The sequence below is a fragment of the Amyelois transitella genome, chromosome 15 (genome assembly GCF_032362555.1).
Source record: "Amyelois transitella isolate CPQ chromosome 15, ilAmyTran1.1, whole genome shotgun sequence".
Classification (NCBI taxonomy): Eukaryota; Metazoa; Arthropoda; class Insecta; order Lepidoptera; family Pyralidae; genus Amyelois; species Amyelois transitella.
In genome coordinates this window covers 7,925,462-7,940,816 of record NC_083518.1, presented here as the reverse complement: position 1 = coordinate 7,940,816, position 15,355 = coordinate 7,925,462, and the positions used below count along the sequence as shown (strand labels likewise).

The 15,355-nt window shown below is 35.3% G+C and overlaps 1 protein-coding gene across 1 annotated transcript in view; it reads right to left on the bottom strand.

The window, feature by feature from the left end:
* Positions 1-15,355, bottom strand: part of LOC106130298 (interference hedgehog) — a 46,054-nt gene that overhangs the window by 20,573 nt on the left and 10,126 nt on the right. The window contains exon 2 of the mRNA XM_013329113.2: positions 10,262-10,327. Within this exon, the coding sequence (XP_013184567.2) occupies positions 10,262-10,319 (58 nt within the window). The 5' untranslated portion in view covers positions 10,320-10,327. The remainder of the gene's footprint in view (positions 1-10,261; positions 10,328-15,355) is intronic.

Here is a 15,355-nt window from a genome sequence, read left to right as displayed (position 1 = left end):
ATACCATTGATATTAATTGGCAAAATATTTTTAGGTAAATTGTTTTCTCAAACTTGGTAGACTGAAGTTTTGTCTTTTTTGTTGCAATAACACATAAGTGCCTATTCCTTTATATGCACAATATATGATCTAGGGAATTAGGAAAATATGGTCTCTGCCTACACCTATGGCAAAGAGGTGTGATTATATGTATAAAACATTCGTTGACGAATAATATTTTTTTTAGTGAACTTTGGTTATTTTTGTTTGGATTTGATATAAAAATTTGGTGAACCTACATAATGACGCACCCAGCGTGGCTTAATGCAAAGTATTTGCAATTTAGACTTTATCAACTCAAACATAAGAGCTACTAAATATATAATTGAGAAATAAATGTTTTGGTATGAACAGTAAAATTTGTATGATTATTGGAGGGACGTAGACATGGAGTATAATATCTCAATGGAGAAGGCATAAATTAACGTTTTTGTTATGAAAAAACCTTGTAGTTTCCCATTTTGTCAATCGGTTTGTGTCTTGGTCGACTACAAATTCCATTCTAACATAAAAAGGTGTAGGCCTTAGGTTCAGCCATGATGCGGTTATTTTATCGAAAGTCTTTTTAAGATGGTTTATGCGGGGTTTAATTTGGATTGTACAGTCTGTGAAAGCCAGAGAATAATCTACTTACATACATACATATCATCACGACTATATCCCTTGTGGGGTAGACAGAGCCAACAGTCTTGAAAAGACTGAAATGCCTTGTTAAGCTGTTTGGCTTAATGATAGAATTGAGATTCATATAGTGACAGGTTGCTAGCCCATCGCCTAAAAGAAGAATACCAAATATATAAGCCAATCCCTAAGTCGCATTTTACGACATCCATGGGAAAGAGATGGAGTAGTCCTATTCTTTTTTCTATTGGTTCCGGGAACCACACGGCACAATAATAATAAATAGTCTATTTTTTTTTTGTACATACATATAATGCCATTACTCCGATCACAGACTTTGAGACTGTCGTATATGGATTAATTGTCATTCTCGTATGCCCACTCCAATGGTTAAGTACTCCATGGACGTCAACGACCGTTTTGCGGCGAGAGAGAGAAGAATTTTATTTCACTTCGAATCATTGCATTGAAATTTCAATTGGACCCGATTCATTGGTCGTTTTGTATAATTAATTTATATTAATATACTTGTATTTATCAGCTTTACAATATTTCCGAGCCACTGGTCTGAGAGCGGTTTGAATATTACATGATATATGCATTCCCTTAGCTTAATGAGGAAATTCTACCTGAATTTTATGTGGTTATAGAGTTATTATTGTCATAAGTTATCTGGTGTTTGTTTCTCATCTACGTCCTGGGGAATCTATGGTGAATAAAACGATGCAGAAAAGCGAAAATGGTAAAAATTCCATCGAGAAAAATCCATATTAAAATGCGAAAGTCGGGGAAGTTCAAACCTGAGATCAAAGAAAGGCCATTTATATCACATTGTCTTCGTCTTCCATCTGGGTTAACCCCGGGTACATCCTCATTACTCTGTAGAGGAATGCGGGGTATAACTTTGACCATGGATCCTGGATTAGGTTAGGGTAATAGCTATAGAAGCTATTCCCGTCTGACCTCCGCAACCTTTGCAAGGGAACCTAACCCATGTTGGATCATGATAAAAGCTGCACTAGGTGAATGTTCCAATAAAGGTCCTTAGTCTTGTTTAACGACATCCATGGGAAGCATATGATTTGGTCATATTCTAAAGTACTAGGAACCACACGGTTGTGGTTATATTGTTATACAATCACATCAAATCACGCAAATAATTCAATAGTACTCGGACGCAATGTGTACGGAAGTTATCTGTGGGTCAGTCAGTCATGTACAAGTTAAATAAACAACATGCCTACATCGATTTTATTATCAATTAAATGGAGCCAGTCATTGACTTCTCATGATTATCATCTTATCATAATTGTGAATTGAGAAATGGAAACATCTAATTGCTAAATAACGCTAATGCCGTCATTACTCGTAGTACTTTTTTACTATGGGGGTCATTTTAGATTTTCCATAAGATATATATATAAAATTGCACCCTCTTTACCGTAGAGGTAGGCAAAGACTTCGTCTTTCCACTTGCCACGATGCCTGCATACTTCTTTCGCTTCATTCGATTCCATCACTCTTTGTATGCAAGCTGATGGTTATAATTTGAATTTATTTTCTTTTTATTTATTCATTTATTCATATTATCATGTCTATATCCCTTACGTCGTATACGTCGTTACGTCTATAGACAGCCAGCAGTCTTGAAAGATTGATAGGCCACGTTCAACTATAAGGCTTAATTATAGAATTGCGATTCAAATAGTGACAGGTTGCTAGCCCATCGCCTTAACGAAGGTTCCCGAGTTTATAAACCTATCTAGTATACATATATAGTCAGTCACTATGTCTGAATTTCAATTCTATCATGAAACCTTCCTGATAAACGTGACCTTTGAGTATTTTAACTACAAGCTCCGTCTACCGCGTTAGGTATAAAGACGTATGTTTACGTGTTTGTAACAAGTTTATCTATTTGACTACAGAACTGCTTTGGTATTTACGGCGACTGAACAAAGGAAATTGGTACCTACTTCATCAGTACTATTAATAACAATAATCCTTTACTTTCGATTACACTTCATGACAAAGACAACATGTTGGAAGTCAAATTAACATTAAGCCAATACCAGCAAAGCCTGAATTCCCAGAAATTGTTTCTATTAACTGCTGAGACGATATTAAAGATAACAGTAAACATTTCACAGAAGTACTTTATATAAATACAAACAGAGCTCGGTATAGCCATATATTATATTTTTTCTATATAATATGACTTTGGCATTTTGACATCAATGCCTTTTTGCAATCATAAATAGACGGTTAAGGTGTTAAGTTAGCCGACTAATAAACCTGGTGCCCGATTTTGAATCCCACCTCGCCCATAATAGATTGAATTGCAATGCCTGCCTAAAAACCTACTGAGATAATGCGCTTACGACGATCTTAGGAAACAAATTATTTTAATACATCACCATTGTTTATCGAACGTACCCTGATTAAATCGGGGACGTCCTGGCGAGTCCCCTCAACCGACGAACTTGCATGAATGGGGTTATGAATGTGGATTAAACGAAAGAAGAACGCAGGAATCGTGGCAAGGGAAAAAATGTAATCTCTGCCTACCTCTCCGGGATGAGGCGTGATTTTTTTATATGTCAGGACGATATTACAATGTTGTCGTTTTTATATCGCTGTCCCACGTCATAATATATAAAAAGCGAAACAGCGATAGTTTATCGCGCGATAAAAACGGCGTCGCGCATGCCTTGCTACTGCATTAGTTCCGGATGCCCTTCTCCCAATTAACCCTACGATATTATCTCAAGTCACGCTTACAGCGTTGGGTAAATCAGGTTTTCAGTCAGACGAAGCGTTTCAGTAGCCTGAATGTGCACATTTTCCAGGTAAGGCATCTGTTAGCATTTAAACTATGTAAGTACCAAGTACTAATTCAGAATAGAGTCATTGATACATGGCCGCTGCGGGATTAGAACCCAGAATCTCCTTAGCTTACGAATTGAATGTATTTAGAGATGAATTTTCTTTAAATGCCGTGTGGTTCCCGGCACCATTACAAAAAAGAATAGGACCACTCCATCTCTTTCCCACGGATGTCGTAAAAGGCGACTAAGGGATAGGCTTATAAACTTGGGATTCCTCTTTTAGGCGATGGGCTAGCAACCTGTCACTATTTGAATCTCAATTCTATCACTAAGCCAAACAGCTGAGCGTGGCCTATTAGTCTTTTCAAGACTGGTGGCTCTGTCTACCCCGCTAGGGATATAGACGTGATCATATGTATGTATGTATGTTTTCTTTAAATTATAATTGAATCATGTAATAAAATAAAATTGTATTTTCGAATTTATTTCCAACTGTGTATTACATTCTTTAAATGTTTTTAAAAAATCAAATAAATAACGTAGTCGTCAACTCTATTGTTTAGAAATCTTACCGCTTTGTCTAATAAGTATAACAATAAAAGAGTCGACCAGACCGACAGTTATGCTAAATTTGTATTGATTTCCTAATGAGCTCTCCCGTGCGTTCCCACACAAATCTGAAGAATCGAGCAGATCTCGAGTCATTAAACGCATGTTTTATGAGACCATAAAATGTATAAAATTTGCATGAGCGCGCCTATTAACATACATACATACATACATAAAATCACGCCTCTTTCCCGGAGGGGTAGGCAGAGACTACCTCTTTCCACTTGCCACGATCTCTGCATACTTCTTTCGCTTCGTCCACATTCATAACTCTCTTCATACAAGCTCGGCGGTTTCGGGTACTTTTGACCTGACCCTTTACCAGGACGTCCTTAATTTGATCAAGATACGTTCGTCTAGGTCTTCCCACTCCGACCTTTCCCTCCACACTCTCCTTGTATATCTGCTTAGTCAACCTGCTTTCATTCATCCTCTCCACATGACCGAACCATCTTAACATACCCTTTTCTATTCCTGTAACTACATCTTCTTTCACATCACAACATTCCCTTATCACGCTGTTCCTTATCCTGTCACTCAATTTCACACCCATCATACTCCTTAACGCTCTCATTTCCACTGCATTTATTCTGCTTTCATGCTTCTTTTGCCATACCCAACTTTCACTCCCATACATTAATGTCGGGACCAACACGCCCCTGTGCACAGCCAGTCGAGCCTTTTTGGATAGTTTCTGACTGCTCATAAAGGCATGCAAAGCTCCATTCACCATGTTCCCCGCGTTCACTCTCCTTTCAATATCACTATCATACTTGCCATCTGATGTAAACTTTGATCCTAGATATACAAACTCTTTCACTTGCTCCACTTTTTCTCCTCCAATCAAAATATTACATGCTGTCATTTCTTTCTCCATTTCAAAAACCAGTGTTTTAGTTTTACTTACGTTCACTTTCATTCCTTTCTCTTTTAAAGCTTCATGCATACAGTTTACCATCTCCTGTAACTCCTCCTCTGATGACGCCAGTATAACCTGATCGTCGGCATAGAGCAGACATTTGACGAGTAACTCATTCATCCTTAATCCACTTTTAGACTCTTTCAAATCTGTCAAACAGCTATCCATAAATAGGTTGAACAGCCACGGTGACGCAACACATCCTTGCCTAACGCCTTTCTCAATCTTAAACCACTCAGTGTGCGCTCCGTTTATCCTGACACAAGCACTCGAATCCTCATATAAGGATTTCAGTGCTCGTATTAAGAGACTGCTCACCCCATGCATAGAAAGTGCTGACCACAATTCATTCCTCTCAACTCTGTCATAGGCCTTTTCCAGATCTACGAATGTGCAATAGACTTTTTGACTCTTGGCCAAAAACTTTTCGGCTATGCACCGCAAGGAAAAGACCTGATCAGTACATCCCATTCCCTTTCGAAATCCCGCTTGAGCATCCCATATTTTGTCATCACCTATTAACATTCTGAACATCTATTAAATCTCTCCTCTTCAACTCAAGAGATAGATTTGTAATGGAACACAGATTTTTTTCTTATTAAGCACTGACTATTGCCCGCTATTTCGTTCGCCGCTAGCCCCGTGTATTGCCCCTAAGTTAGGCCATTGTTAACACATCTGAGAAAACCACATCCAAATCGGAGTAATAATTTTCGTAGAAAAAAATAGTAAGCAACTAGCAAGAGGCGTGATTTAATGTATGTATGTATATTAAATTCAAAAATATATTGTTAAGAAATACCTGAAAGAAAAAAGAAACAATAAATATTTTTATTAAAATACTGAACATTTTTTACTCTATTTGTATATTGTTTTTTAATCAACCAACTCAGTTTATATTTTATATTGCATTTATTGATTAAAGCTACTACTACATTTTAAATAAAATCATGAAAAATTTCTGTGGAAAATATACTCGTAAACCTTGCGTATTCCTATTGATATATTCTCATCGGTCACACAAATTAAGTTTTACATACATACATACATAAAATCACGCCTCTTTCCCGGAGAGGTAGGCAGAGACTACCTCTTTCCACTTGCCACGATATAATTAAGTTCTACTTCGGAAATATCCTTTTTGTCGACACGTCCTAAACACTCATATATGTATACCATTACACGTTATAATTATTTCAATAAAGTGAATTTCTATTGTTACTTTTTCACAGAATTGGACTGAAAATTTATAAGCATCAACAAAAGTCTCTTCAACTTCTAAGATATTGAAATTCCAAAAAAAAAAACATTTCGTTCCAATTTCAAAACGCACTTATTTTATGAAAGTATAAAGCCCGCGCATGTGGCTCATTCCTCCATTGTACTGCATCCTTGGTATTTTATTATTATGGCCGCCCGCCTATTGCCGGACGATATATTGCTGTTTGTTTTGAAAAACTGAAGCAATAAGGTTTTTACCATGTTTGTAAATTCTACCTAGTGAGGGGAGTCTATTTTTAAATTAATTGTTTGAAAAAAGGTTTTTTAACTATTTATAAACTACTTATGTATTAAAAAACTTAATAACCTTTTATTCGAGGATTCTTCCCGGTTTTTCGTTATTGTAAATTCATCGATAACAAATTCTAAATATAAGTTACCCCCATGCTCTATTTAGTGTACTACGTGTGTATACGCCTTTTGTATTATGTTCTCTATTATAGTTAAGACATTTTAATTATACTATAAGACGTAAATATGACAGAGATGGTCAATTATTATACATTTTTTATTTAAACTTTATGCTTCGAGGAAATCCTGATTATTATAAATATCTAACGACTCCGATATGCCTGACGAAACATCAAGAAATCTTCGTTTATATTATAAAAAGGTATTTTTTTTAAAGAAGGATATTGTCAAGCATCGGCCTTTTAATGACGAACACGACATCAAAATGAAATAATACATTATTTAGGGAAAAGCAATATCTTGTATTGTACAATAAAGATTCTTTTTATTATTTTTCCGAATAGAAAAGTTTGTAATGATTTCACGATAAAAAAAAGTCGGCAAACAAGGACGCACAGACGTGTCTGTACTTCAAAGAATCAGAAAAAGTTCCTACACAGTAGAAAGCACAGGGAAGAAATAAGTATATTTACTTGCGTTGAGACACGAAACTTTAATGTTTAGTAGCAAAGTGTGATTTATGGCCTTTGCTCTAAAAAATAGCTTTGCTTAGTTCGATAAGTTTTTATAATTCTTGTCGTGGTACAAAAAAATTTAAACCTTGATTTTCTTAGCCTGTCATCTCTCTGGGCAGAATGGCTAAATCGAGTATTGGCGCATTGTGGTACAAGTTACACTACAGAAGTAGCGCACTATGAGGACCTAAAATTCGGACTTTACAAAATTATCTGTTTATATCCTTTGCAAATAATGCCCAAAGATTATGTACGACAGATTGCTATGCTACAAACATCTATGAGTTCTCACTATGACATACATAGTACATACTTCCATCAACATATAAGTACTCATATGTATGTCTGGATTCTCTTTGGTATCTCAATTCCATCATTAAGCCATATAACTGAACGTGGCATTCCAACGAGGTAAAAGTTATTTCGAGATCTTTTACACTGTCTACTCCGTTAGAGATACAGACGTGATTATATTTATGTGCGTATGCCTCGATGCTACACCTACTTTAATGTTAGCCAGTTAATAATAAATTAAATGACGGCAAAATGGTGGAAACATACATACATACATACACACATATGGTCACGTCTATATCCCTTGCGGGGTAGACAGAGCCAACAGGCTTGAAGAGACTGAATGGCCAATGGTGGAAATCACGGTGTAAATGTAACTTGGTAGTATTTACTAATAATAATTTCACACAGAACCCGACTCGCTACTTTTAAACATTGTTAGTTGGACGGAAGGTTTTAGGGATCCTTAGTTTTTTTTGTTCAAGAATTGTTTGAGTATTGCAATTCAGATTATGTAAACTGTAAACCGATTTGGCTTAAAGTAGATTTTGGTTACCTTACTTATTCGAAGAGATGTGAAATACGGTATTATGAGAGAGAGAGATAAATATAGATTTATACTAGTAGCATTTATTTGTTCAGCGAATATTACTTAATTAAAACAAGATAGGTCGCGACTAATAAATAGGTTATAATCAATTTAAACTTTACCGAAGATGCTATATTATATCTTCCATTTTTTTCTTTCAAAATGCACGTGTATCTATCATTGACAGCTGAACGTGGCCTATCAGTTTTTTAAGACTGTTTGCTCTGTCTAGGTACTCCACACGGGATATAGACGTGATTATATGTATGTATGTGTATTATTATATGTACTACATACATACATACATATGGTCACGTCTATATCCCTTGCGGGGTAGACAGAGCCAACAGTCTCGAATAGACTGAATGGCCACGTTCAGCTATTTGGCTTAATGATAGAATTGTGATTCAAATAGTGACAGGTTGCTAGCCCATCGCCTAAAAAAGAATCCCAAGTTTATAAGCCTATCCCTTAGTCGCCTTTTACGACATCCATGGGAAAGAGATTGAGTGGTCCTATTCTTTTTTGTATTGGTGCCGGGAGCCACACGGCACTATATATATATATATATATGTACTATTAGCTATTATAAACAATTATAAACCATCCAGAGTACGGAACCATATACCTTCCAAACTGTATTCGTACGTATCCACATTAACGACTCATGTGTGCGCTGCTACCTGCCGTATCCGGGAGCGACCCGTCACGCCTGTTGCTGTCCAAAATAAATAAAAAAAAACGCCATAACTTGTATTTATCACTTAACACCGCATTCATCGCCTTTCAAGTCCCGAACGAGCCGGAGTGAGTCGTTATGGACATGCAGTGGAATGCTAAGCTGATAGATAACGGACAACAAAAGATTTCTATCTAATAACTGAGAAGAGACCACGTCCAATGGTAAAGGACGGGCCCATCAATTTGTCCGGGATTAAAAAGGTGGATAATTGCGTAGGCGATTAGTTTAAATGAGTCGACATAAGCTCGCAGCAGGTTGAAATTAGTTTTAAGATATTATACATGTCAAGTTTTTCTTCACGTCATATTCGATGCCTTTGATAGGCAGAATTTGTTACTTCTACGTTTAGGATCAGTTTTCTCGTAAATAGATAAAGAAATATATTTCGAATTCTCATAAATTTTTAGCAAAAAAATATTCTCGTTATCTTCTATTCAATGATTTATCCAGGGTTTCTATCAACGATTTCTAACGAACATCTAAAACCTAAAACCACTAATCTGATATCACTGAAATTTGTCACAAATAATTTACTACTTCATTGTCAAAATGTCGTTTGAAAATTTAAGTATTTTCAAGACTCTGTCTACCCAGTAAGGGACAAACTCGTAATTATATGTATGTATCGAATATATGTTATCGAAGATCCAATAAAAAGCAAGCAATAAGATAAGATCGTGGGCATTTTTAACCGACTTCAAAAAAAAGGAGGAGGTTTCTCAATACGACTGAATATTTTTTAATACATTAGCTCCATCAAATGAGTAGACAAACTCTCCAAGTTCCACGAAGCAACTAATGGTACTGTCGCTTTGTCACATACACGGAATTGTAAATAAGACTACTTTGTTGTCCACAAGCGACTTAGTGCCACTGAAGCAGCTGCGAATTACAACAGATATTACGAAAATAATATACGTTAAAAGAATTAGCTGTGAAATATTACACCACGGTAGTGTAGAGTTGCTTATTTTTTTCATCTAGAAGACACAGTCAGCTCATCCGAAGCTACTGTCTAAGGCTTTTTTTTTTAATTTTGTTAACAACTGATTGTAATGAATCAAGCGTCAAGAGCTGTAAAACTACGGAGGGGCACTTTCTCTTTTTTGTATAGCAGCTATAAATAGTTATTATAAAAAGTAGAGTGCCGTGTGGTTCCCGGCCCCAATAGAAAAAAGAATACTAACCACTCCCATCTCCTTGCCATGGATGTCGTAAAAGTCGACTAAAGGATAGACCTAACGTGGGATTCTTCATTTAGGCGATGAGCTAGCAGCCTGTAACTATTTGAATCACAATTCTATAATTAAGCCAAACAGCTGAACGTGGCCTATTAGTCTTTCAAGACTGTTGGCTCTGTCTACCCCGCACCGGATATAGACGTGATAACATGTATGTATAAGAAATACGCACCTGCCAAAGCCGGGGCGGCGGCTGCTAGCAGTATGTGGACGAACAAAAGACCGGCCATCGTTGTACCTGGAACAAATTGCAACAATACAACAAAGTGCATACAAGTATAATGTTGTCAGGTTCTCACCTGTCGCTAAATTATAAGGTACTCGTAGGCACACGCTGACTCCTATAAATTTACAAATGCAATAGTAACTCTGTTTTTTTACCTCTTCGGAGTTAAGCTATTGAACTGAATTTGTTTGAACTTGGTACAAATACAGTTTAGACCTTCCGTAAGGATATAGGCGATTTTTATTTTTTTGGTAATTCCTAAGGAAACGGGAATTTCAGTATAACACGGGCAGAGTTACGAGGGAAAGCGAGTATACTAAAACATAAGCTTCAGGTATGGTTATGTGGATTGCGGTCTCGGAAACATTGGTAGCAATAGTTGCAACTGGTCAAACTGTTTCATCAAAAGTTGTGCTTTTATTTGTCATTTATCTCATCACCTCACTCATAAAGCTTTTGGCGAAATGAAGACCTGGTCTGAGTTAATGATGGTAAGTTTATATAAGTGTAAATGATTAAGCTTCCCAAAAATCTTCTTACGAACCTGACCCTCATGGATTTAGATTGATAGTTCAATAATTAAGTACCCCTACATGTTATTCTTTGCAATGAAAATGTCCATATGTGATACGTGTAATTATATACTGCCATTTCAAAAGAAACTAATCAGAAATCAGACTACAATATTCGCGTGTCTGTTCCCTTTCATCTTACTCCCTTTTTATATGAGTAATGTTGCAAATAATCCGCTTATGTGATCCCTGAATCAGGTATAACGTCGTTCACATTTCCTGAGCATTAAAACCATAAAACCAAGATAATACAAGTAGAAAGCGTTCCTTATTCACAATATGAGATTTATATTGTATTTTGATGTCTTACATTTCAATCTTGAACCTTTTGTTGTAGAGAGCCTGAAGGTCACATTTAGTTTGTTATTTGTGAACCTAAAATAAATATATGTATAAATCAACATTGTGAGAAATGCGATCAGATAAACAATTTAAAAAAAAACCAGTTTTTTTAAGTTACTTTTTAATTTACTTGTGCCAAGTTTGGCAGAAACGAGTCCTTACTATTTTTTTAATTATTGCAATATATGTACGTCTTTATATTTACATAGACATAGTAGAGAGAGAACCTGGGTTCATAGTTCGTCACGTAACAATTTATTATAAGTACTATTAAAAAACAAAATATTTAAAGTAAGCAAGGAACAACAATCCATACATCCAATCTAATAAATTTTCGCATCAATCAAATAAAACAAATTCCGACAAGTTGGGACGGGTTAACAAAACGGCCCGAAACTTGGTGTTCCGCACCGGACGACACAAAAGAAACAATGAATTAATTCTAACCTAAAACTCCGATAAATTATCACCCTAAATAAAAGTGGACAGTTGCTATAAAACAGCAGTGTACTGATAGATATGAAATAAAACATTTCGGAAATTTTATGGTAAGGTGATAAATATTGTGGAACGTAAATAAGTGAAGAGAAATTGAAACAAAACTTATATATCTTAGTAATAAAAAAAAATAGAAGTGTAAGGGCAAAACCTTGTAAGTATCTAGACTTACTATAATTTTACACAGCGACTTCGAGTTCAGCGCAATCGAAAACAGAAGTTCCAAATGGGTAAAGGGCACGTTTCAAAACGCAAAAATAATTTTGGCAAACCGTTAGCAAACTTATGTTTATAAACAAATCAATGATACAATGTTTCACGATCTCTCAGAAACATTTTTTTTTTTGCGAGTTCATTGTTAACTTTGTAAAGGTTTATTTTTGTACAACACGTTCAGCTAAGTTAAAGGCTAGCACCAATATTTCAGCTACTCTTGTGGAAAATCTACCGAATTTATAAATGTCTATATACTTTTATTTACATTAAGCTGTATTACAGTACAATTAACAGTACAATTAACTAAATCTTCTGAGTTATTTTTATAAAATCGTCGCTGAAAATATGCTTTTACATATAATTTTAGTTATTCCATTCCAATTTAAACCTAACTTAACACACTTAAGATTGAATAAAATTAGAATCAATCAGTAAAATAGACCGCCCACTTAGAGGCAAAAAGTTAATCATAGATGCTATTAACCCGATCTTACAAGCCGTGCCTAATAAAGAAATTGCTATCGTCATAACATGATAACCTGCTAAGTAACGATAATCGACGATAACGCGTTTCTGCTCACGAAACTATTTATATTCAAATCAAGTTTAACGTGTTTTAACTGTTAATAATCGATTCGACATTCTTAACACCCTGTTTCCTCTGGGTTTAACACTAAGTTGGCATATTGAGCATTTTATTTTACATTTTTTCTCTCTTGTAAATTGCAGTTGCAGCACTTATGAATACAAGTTTTAACATTTGTGAATTACACATTAAATATCGCATTCATAAAAAATCTTTTAGTTTTAAGGATAAAAGGAGCGGCTAATGGAAAAAAACAAAAGGGAACAAAACCTTTGCTAAGCTGTCTTGAAAAAAGATCAAAATACGTTTTTCTTATATTTGCGAGTTTCCGATTGCACCCTTCACTGCTTCTCAAACTAAAAAATGCTATCAAGCTAAAGAATGCAATCAAGAGATAAAGATTAAATATCATGGTGTGGTTGCATACAAAACCCGTTAACACCAAAACCGCGCCCACTTTTATTAGCATTCGTTCCATCCCGCACTGATGAATGTGACGTGTCCTAATAGCCAATCAAAATGCAGCACCATTCAAAACAATGCCATAAAGGGAACTATTTAATTTTATTCCGGCCATGCCATTGAGAATTTACGGTACGCATAACTGACATATCCTCGCTAATTCAGCCCATTTGGACGCCCTATGGTCTTCCTTTGACAGGTATTCGGAAATGTAATGTAAATGAATAACCCACTGAACGGTATATTGGTCGGTTCCGGTAGCCCTTTATAACCGTACCATATGTTTATGACAATGAAGTATCAAACACTTTTTTATATGAGACAAGTAGTAAAGAATAGTAAGTTTCTTCCAATTGCAAACAAATGAAAAACAATTAAGAAAATTAAAAAAAAAAATAGTGTCATCCTGCTGTGAAGGGTTAATTCTTACTATACGTTCCATACTACGACATTCTATTTGGCGCCAAAATAGATAAAATATAAATTACGATTTGCAAAATGACACTACATTTTAGAGTTACAATGGGTATACAACGTTCCATTATGATTTACAGACAATTAATCAATGAATATTACGCACATACTTTTGGCATATTCAAATGATCCACGTTTAATTATTGGCGTATTTTATAACTGAGAACACTTTATGTATACCAAACAGTGAGCGGATTTCCTTTTTAACAACATCGTAAAATAGTGGAGCCATCTTCTACATACATATATAGGAGATGCAAATACAGAAATATTTACTGCCTTTTTTCCAAATAAAATTTGTATGATTCATCATCAATAAGTTTTAGTTTTTTATATGCGTTAGTTCACAGCCAAGGAAGCATTAAAAAACAAAAAATATATTATAATTACCTACTTTAAACAAAGCAGGGACGAAAAGCTTTAATTAGAGTTAGAATTTTTGAGTATTTACTGTATATTATTTTATAACATTCTTAAATACAATTTATGAAATAATTTGTCTCCTTGTATTATATATGTACGATTGTTAACATAATATTTTTAATAGTCATCGAATTTGCTTGAATTCACAAATAGTCATGAAGTTCAGAAAATTCAATTACTGTTATTTTAAATCCTCAATTGATATTCCTAACCCGTACAAGTTGTAATGAACTCATTTAAAACAGAACCTTCTTCCCCATGAAAATACAGTGAGATCGTGCGGTCACTTTATCGGTTTGATATACAACTTTTACCTTCCGTCATAATGTATTTTCGTTAATAACATCTTTCCATATTTGCATAATTTAAATTACCTCTTTGAAGCTATAATTTATCTTTACATCTTCAGTGTGTGATTCCCGGAACTTTAGAATACGACCTCTTTATCATAAATGTCGTAAATGGCGACTAAGGGGAGGCACATTCACCTAGTGTAGCTATTAGCATCATCACAATATTGGATACGTTCCCTTGCAAGGTCAGATGGGAGTCGCTTCGGGTAAATAGCTGAATTGTCAAATCCAGGACCTTGGTAATAAGCACGCCGTAAGTTTATCAGTCTTTCCTTTTCCATATTATATCAAAAAATATATTACAGTACCACCAACAAATGCTGTCTATAAAAATAAACCCGAGTACCAGACTTATGCACTACACACAAAGTATAGGCAGATATTAAACTCATCATTAACTTCTTTTATTTAAAGAATCTACTATTGTCAGGAACAACTGGGGACCCAGACAAAGGTTTTATTTTAATTGTCACTTACGTTTTTATCTCACACTTGAGAAAAATATTCCGCTTTTTAATAAAATTGGCCATAAAACAGAATTGTGAGTGCCCGCATACCACACGCAGAACGCGGGCCAAGAGTTGTTCGTTGCTCAATAAAAAAGTGATATTCATTTGTTTTATTGTCTCATATATAACCCTTTACGAATAAGTAGGGTGTGCAGCACAGTTTACGCAAAATGGTTCCTGTTCAATTATTTTAACTATTTTTGATTTTTTGTATCATTCGGGTCAGCTGAGTGCTAACATATTTCGCGGAAATAGAACATTTTTATTAAGTAATCCAACTACGGAAACAAAGCCCGGCAAGAGCTTTTGTCCATAATAAAAATTTTTGTTTCGGTTTGTTTGTAAATAATAAACTCAAAAACTACTGGACCGATTTTAATGATATTTGGCACAAAGGGACACAAAAACTTCAAAGGTAACAATAGCTACTTTTTCTGAAAATTGCCACGGGAGCCCAGAGTAAGGGCTAGCCCATTACCTATAATGTTCGTTTCAAGTTAACGCGAAACCATTTTGGTTTTCCTTACTCAGAACTTGTAACTGGAGTGAGGCGTTAAGGTCGATCAATGGGTTGGTAGGTACTGAACCGAATATGTGTGGTCCTG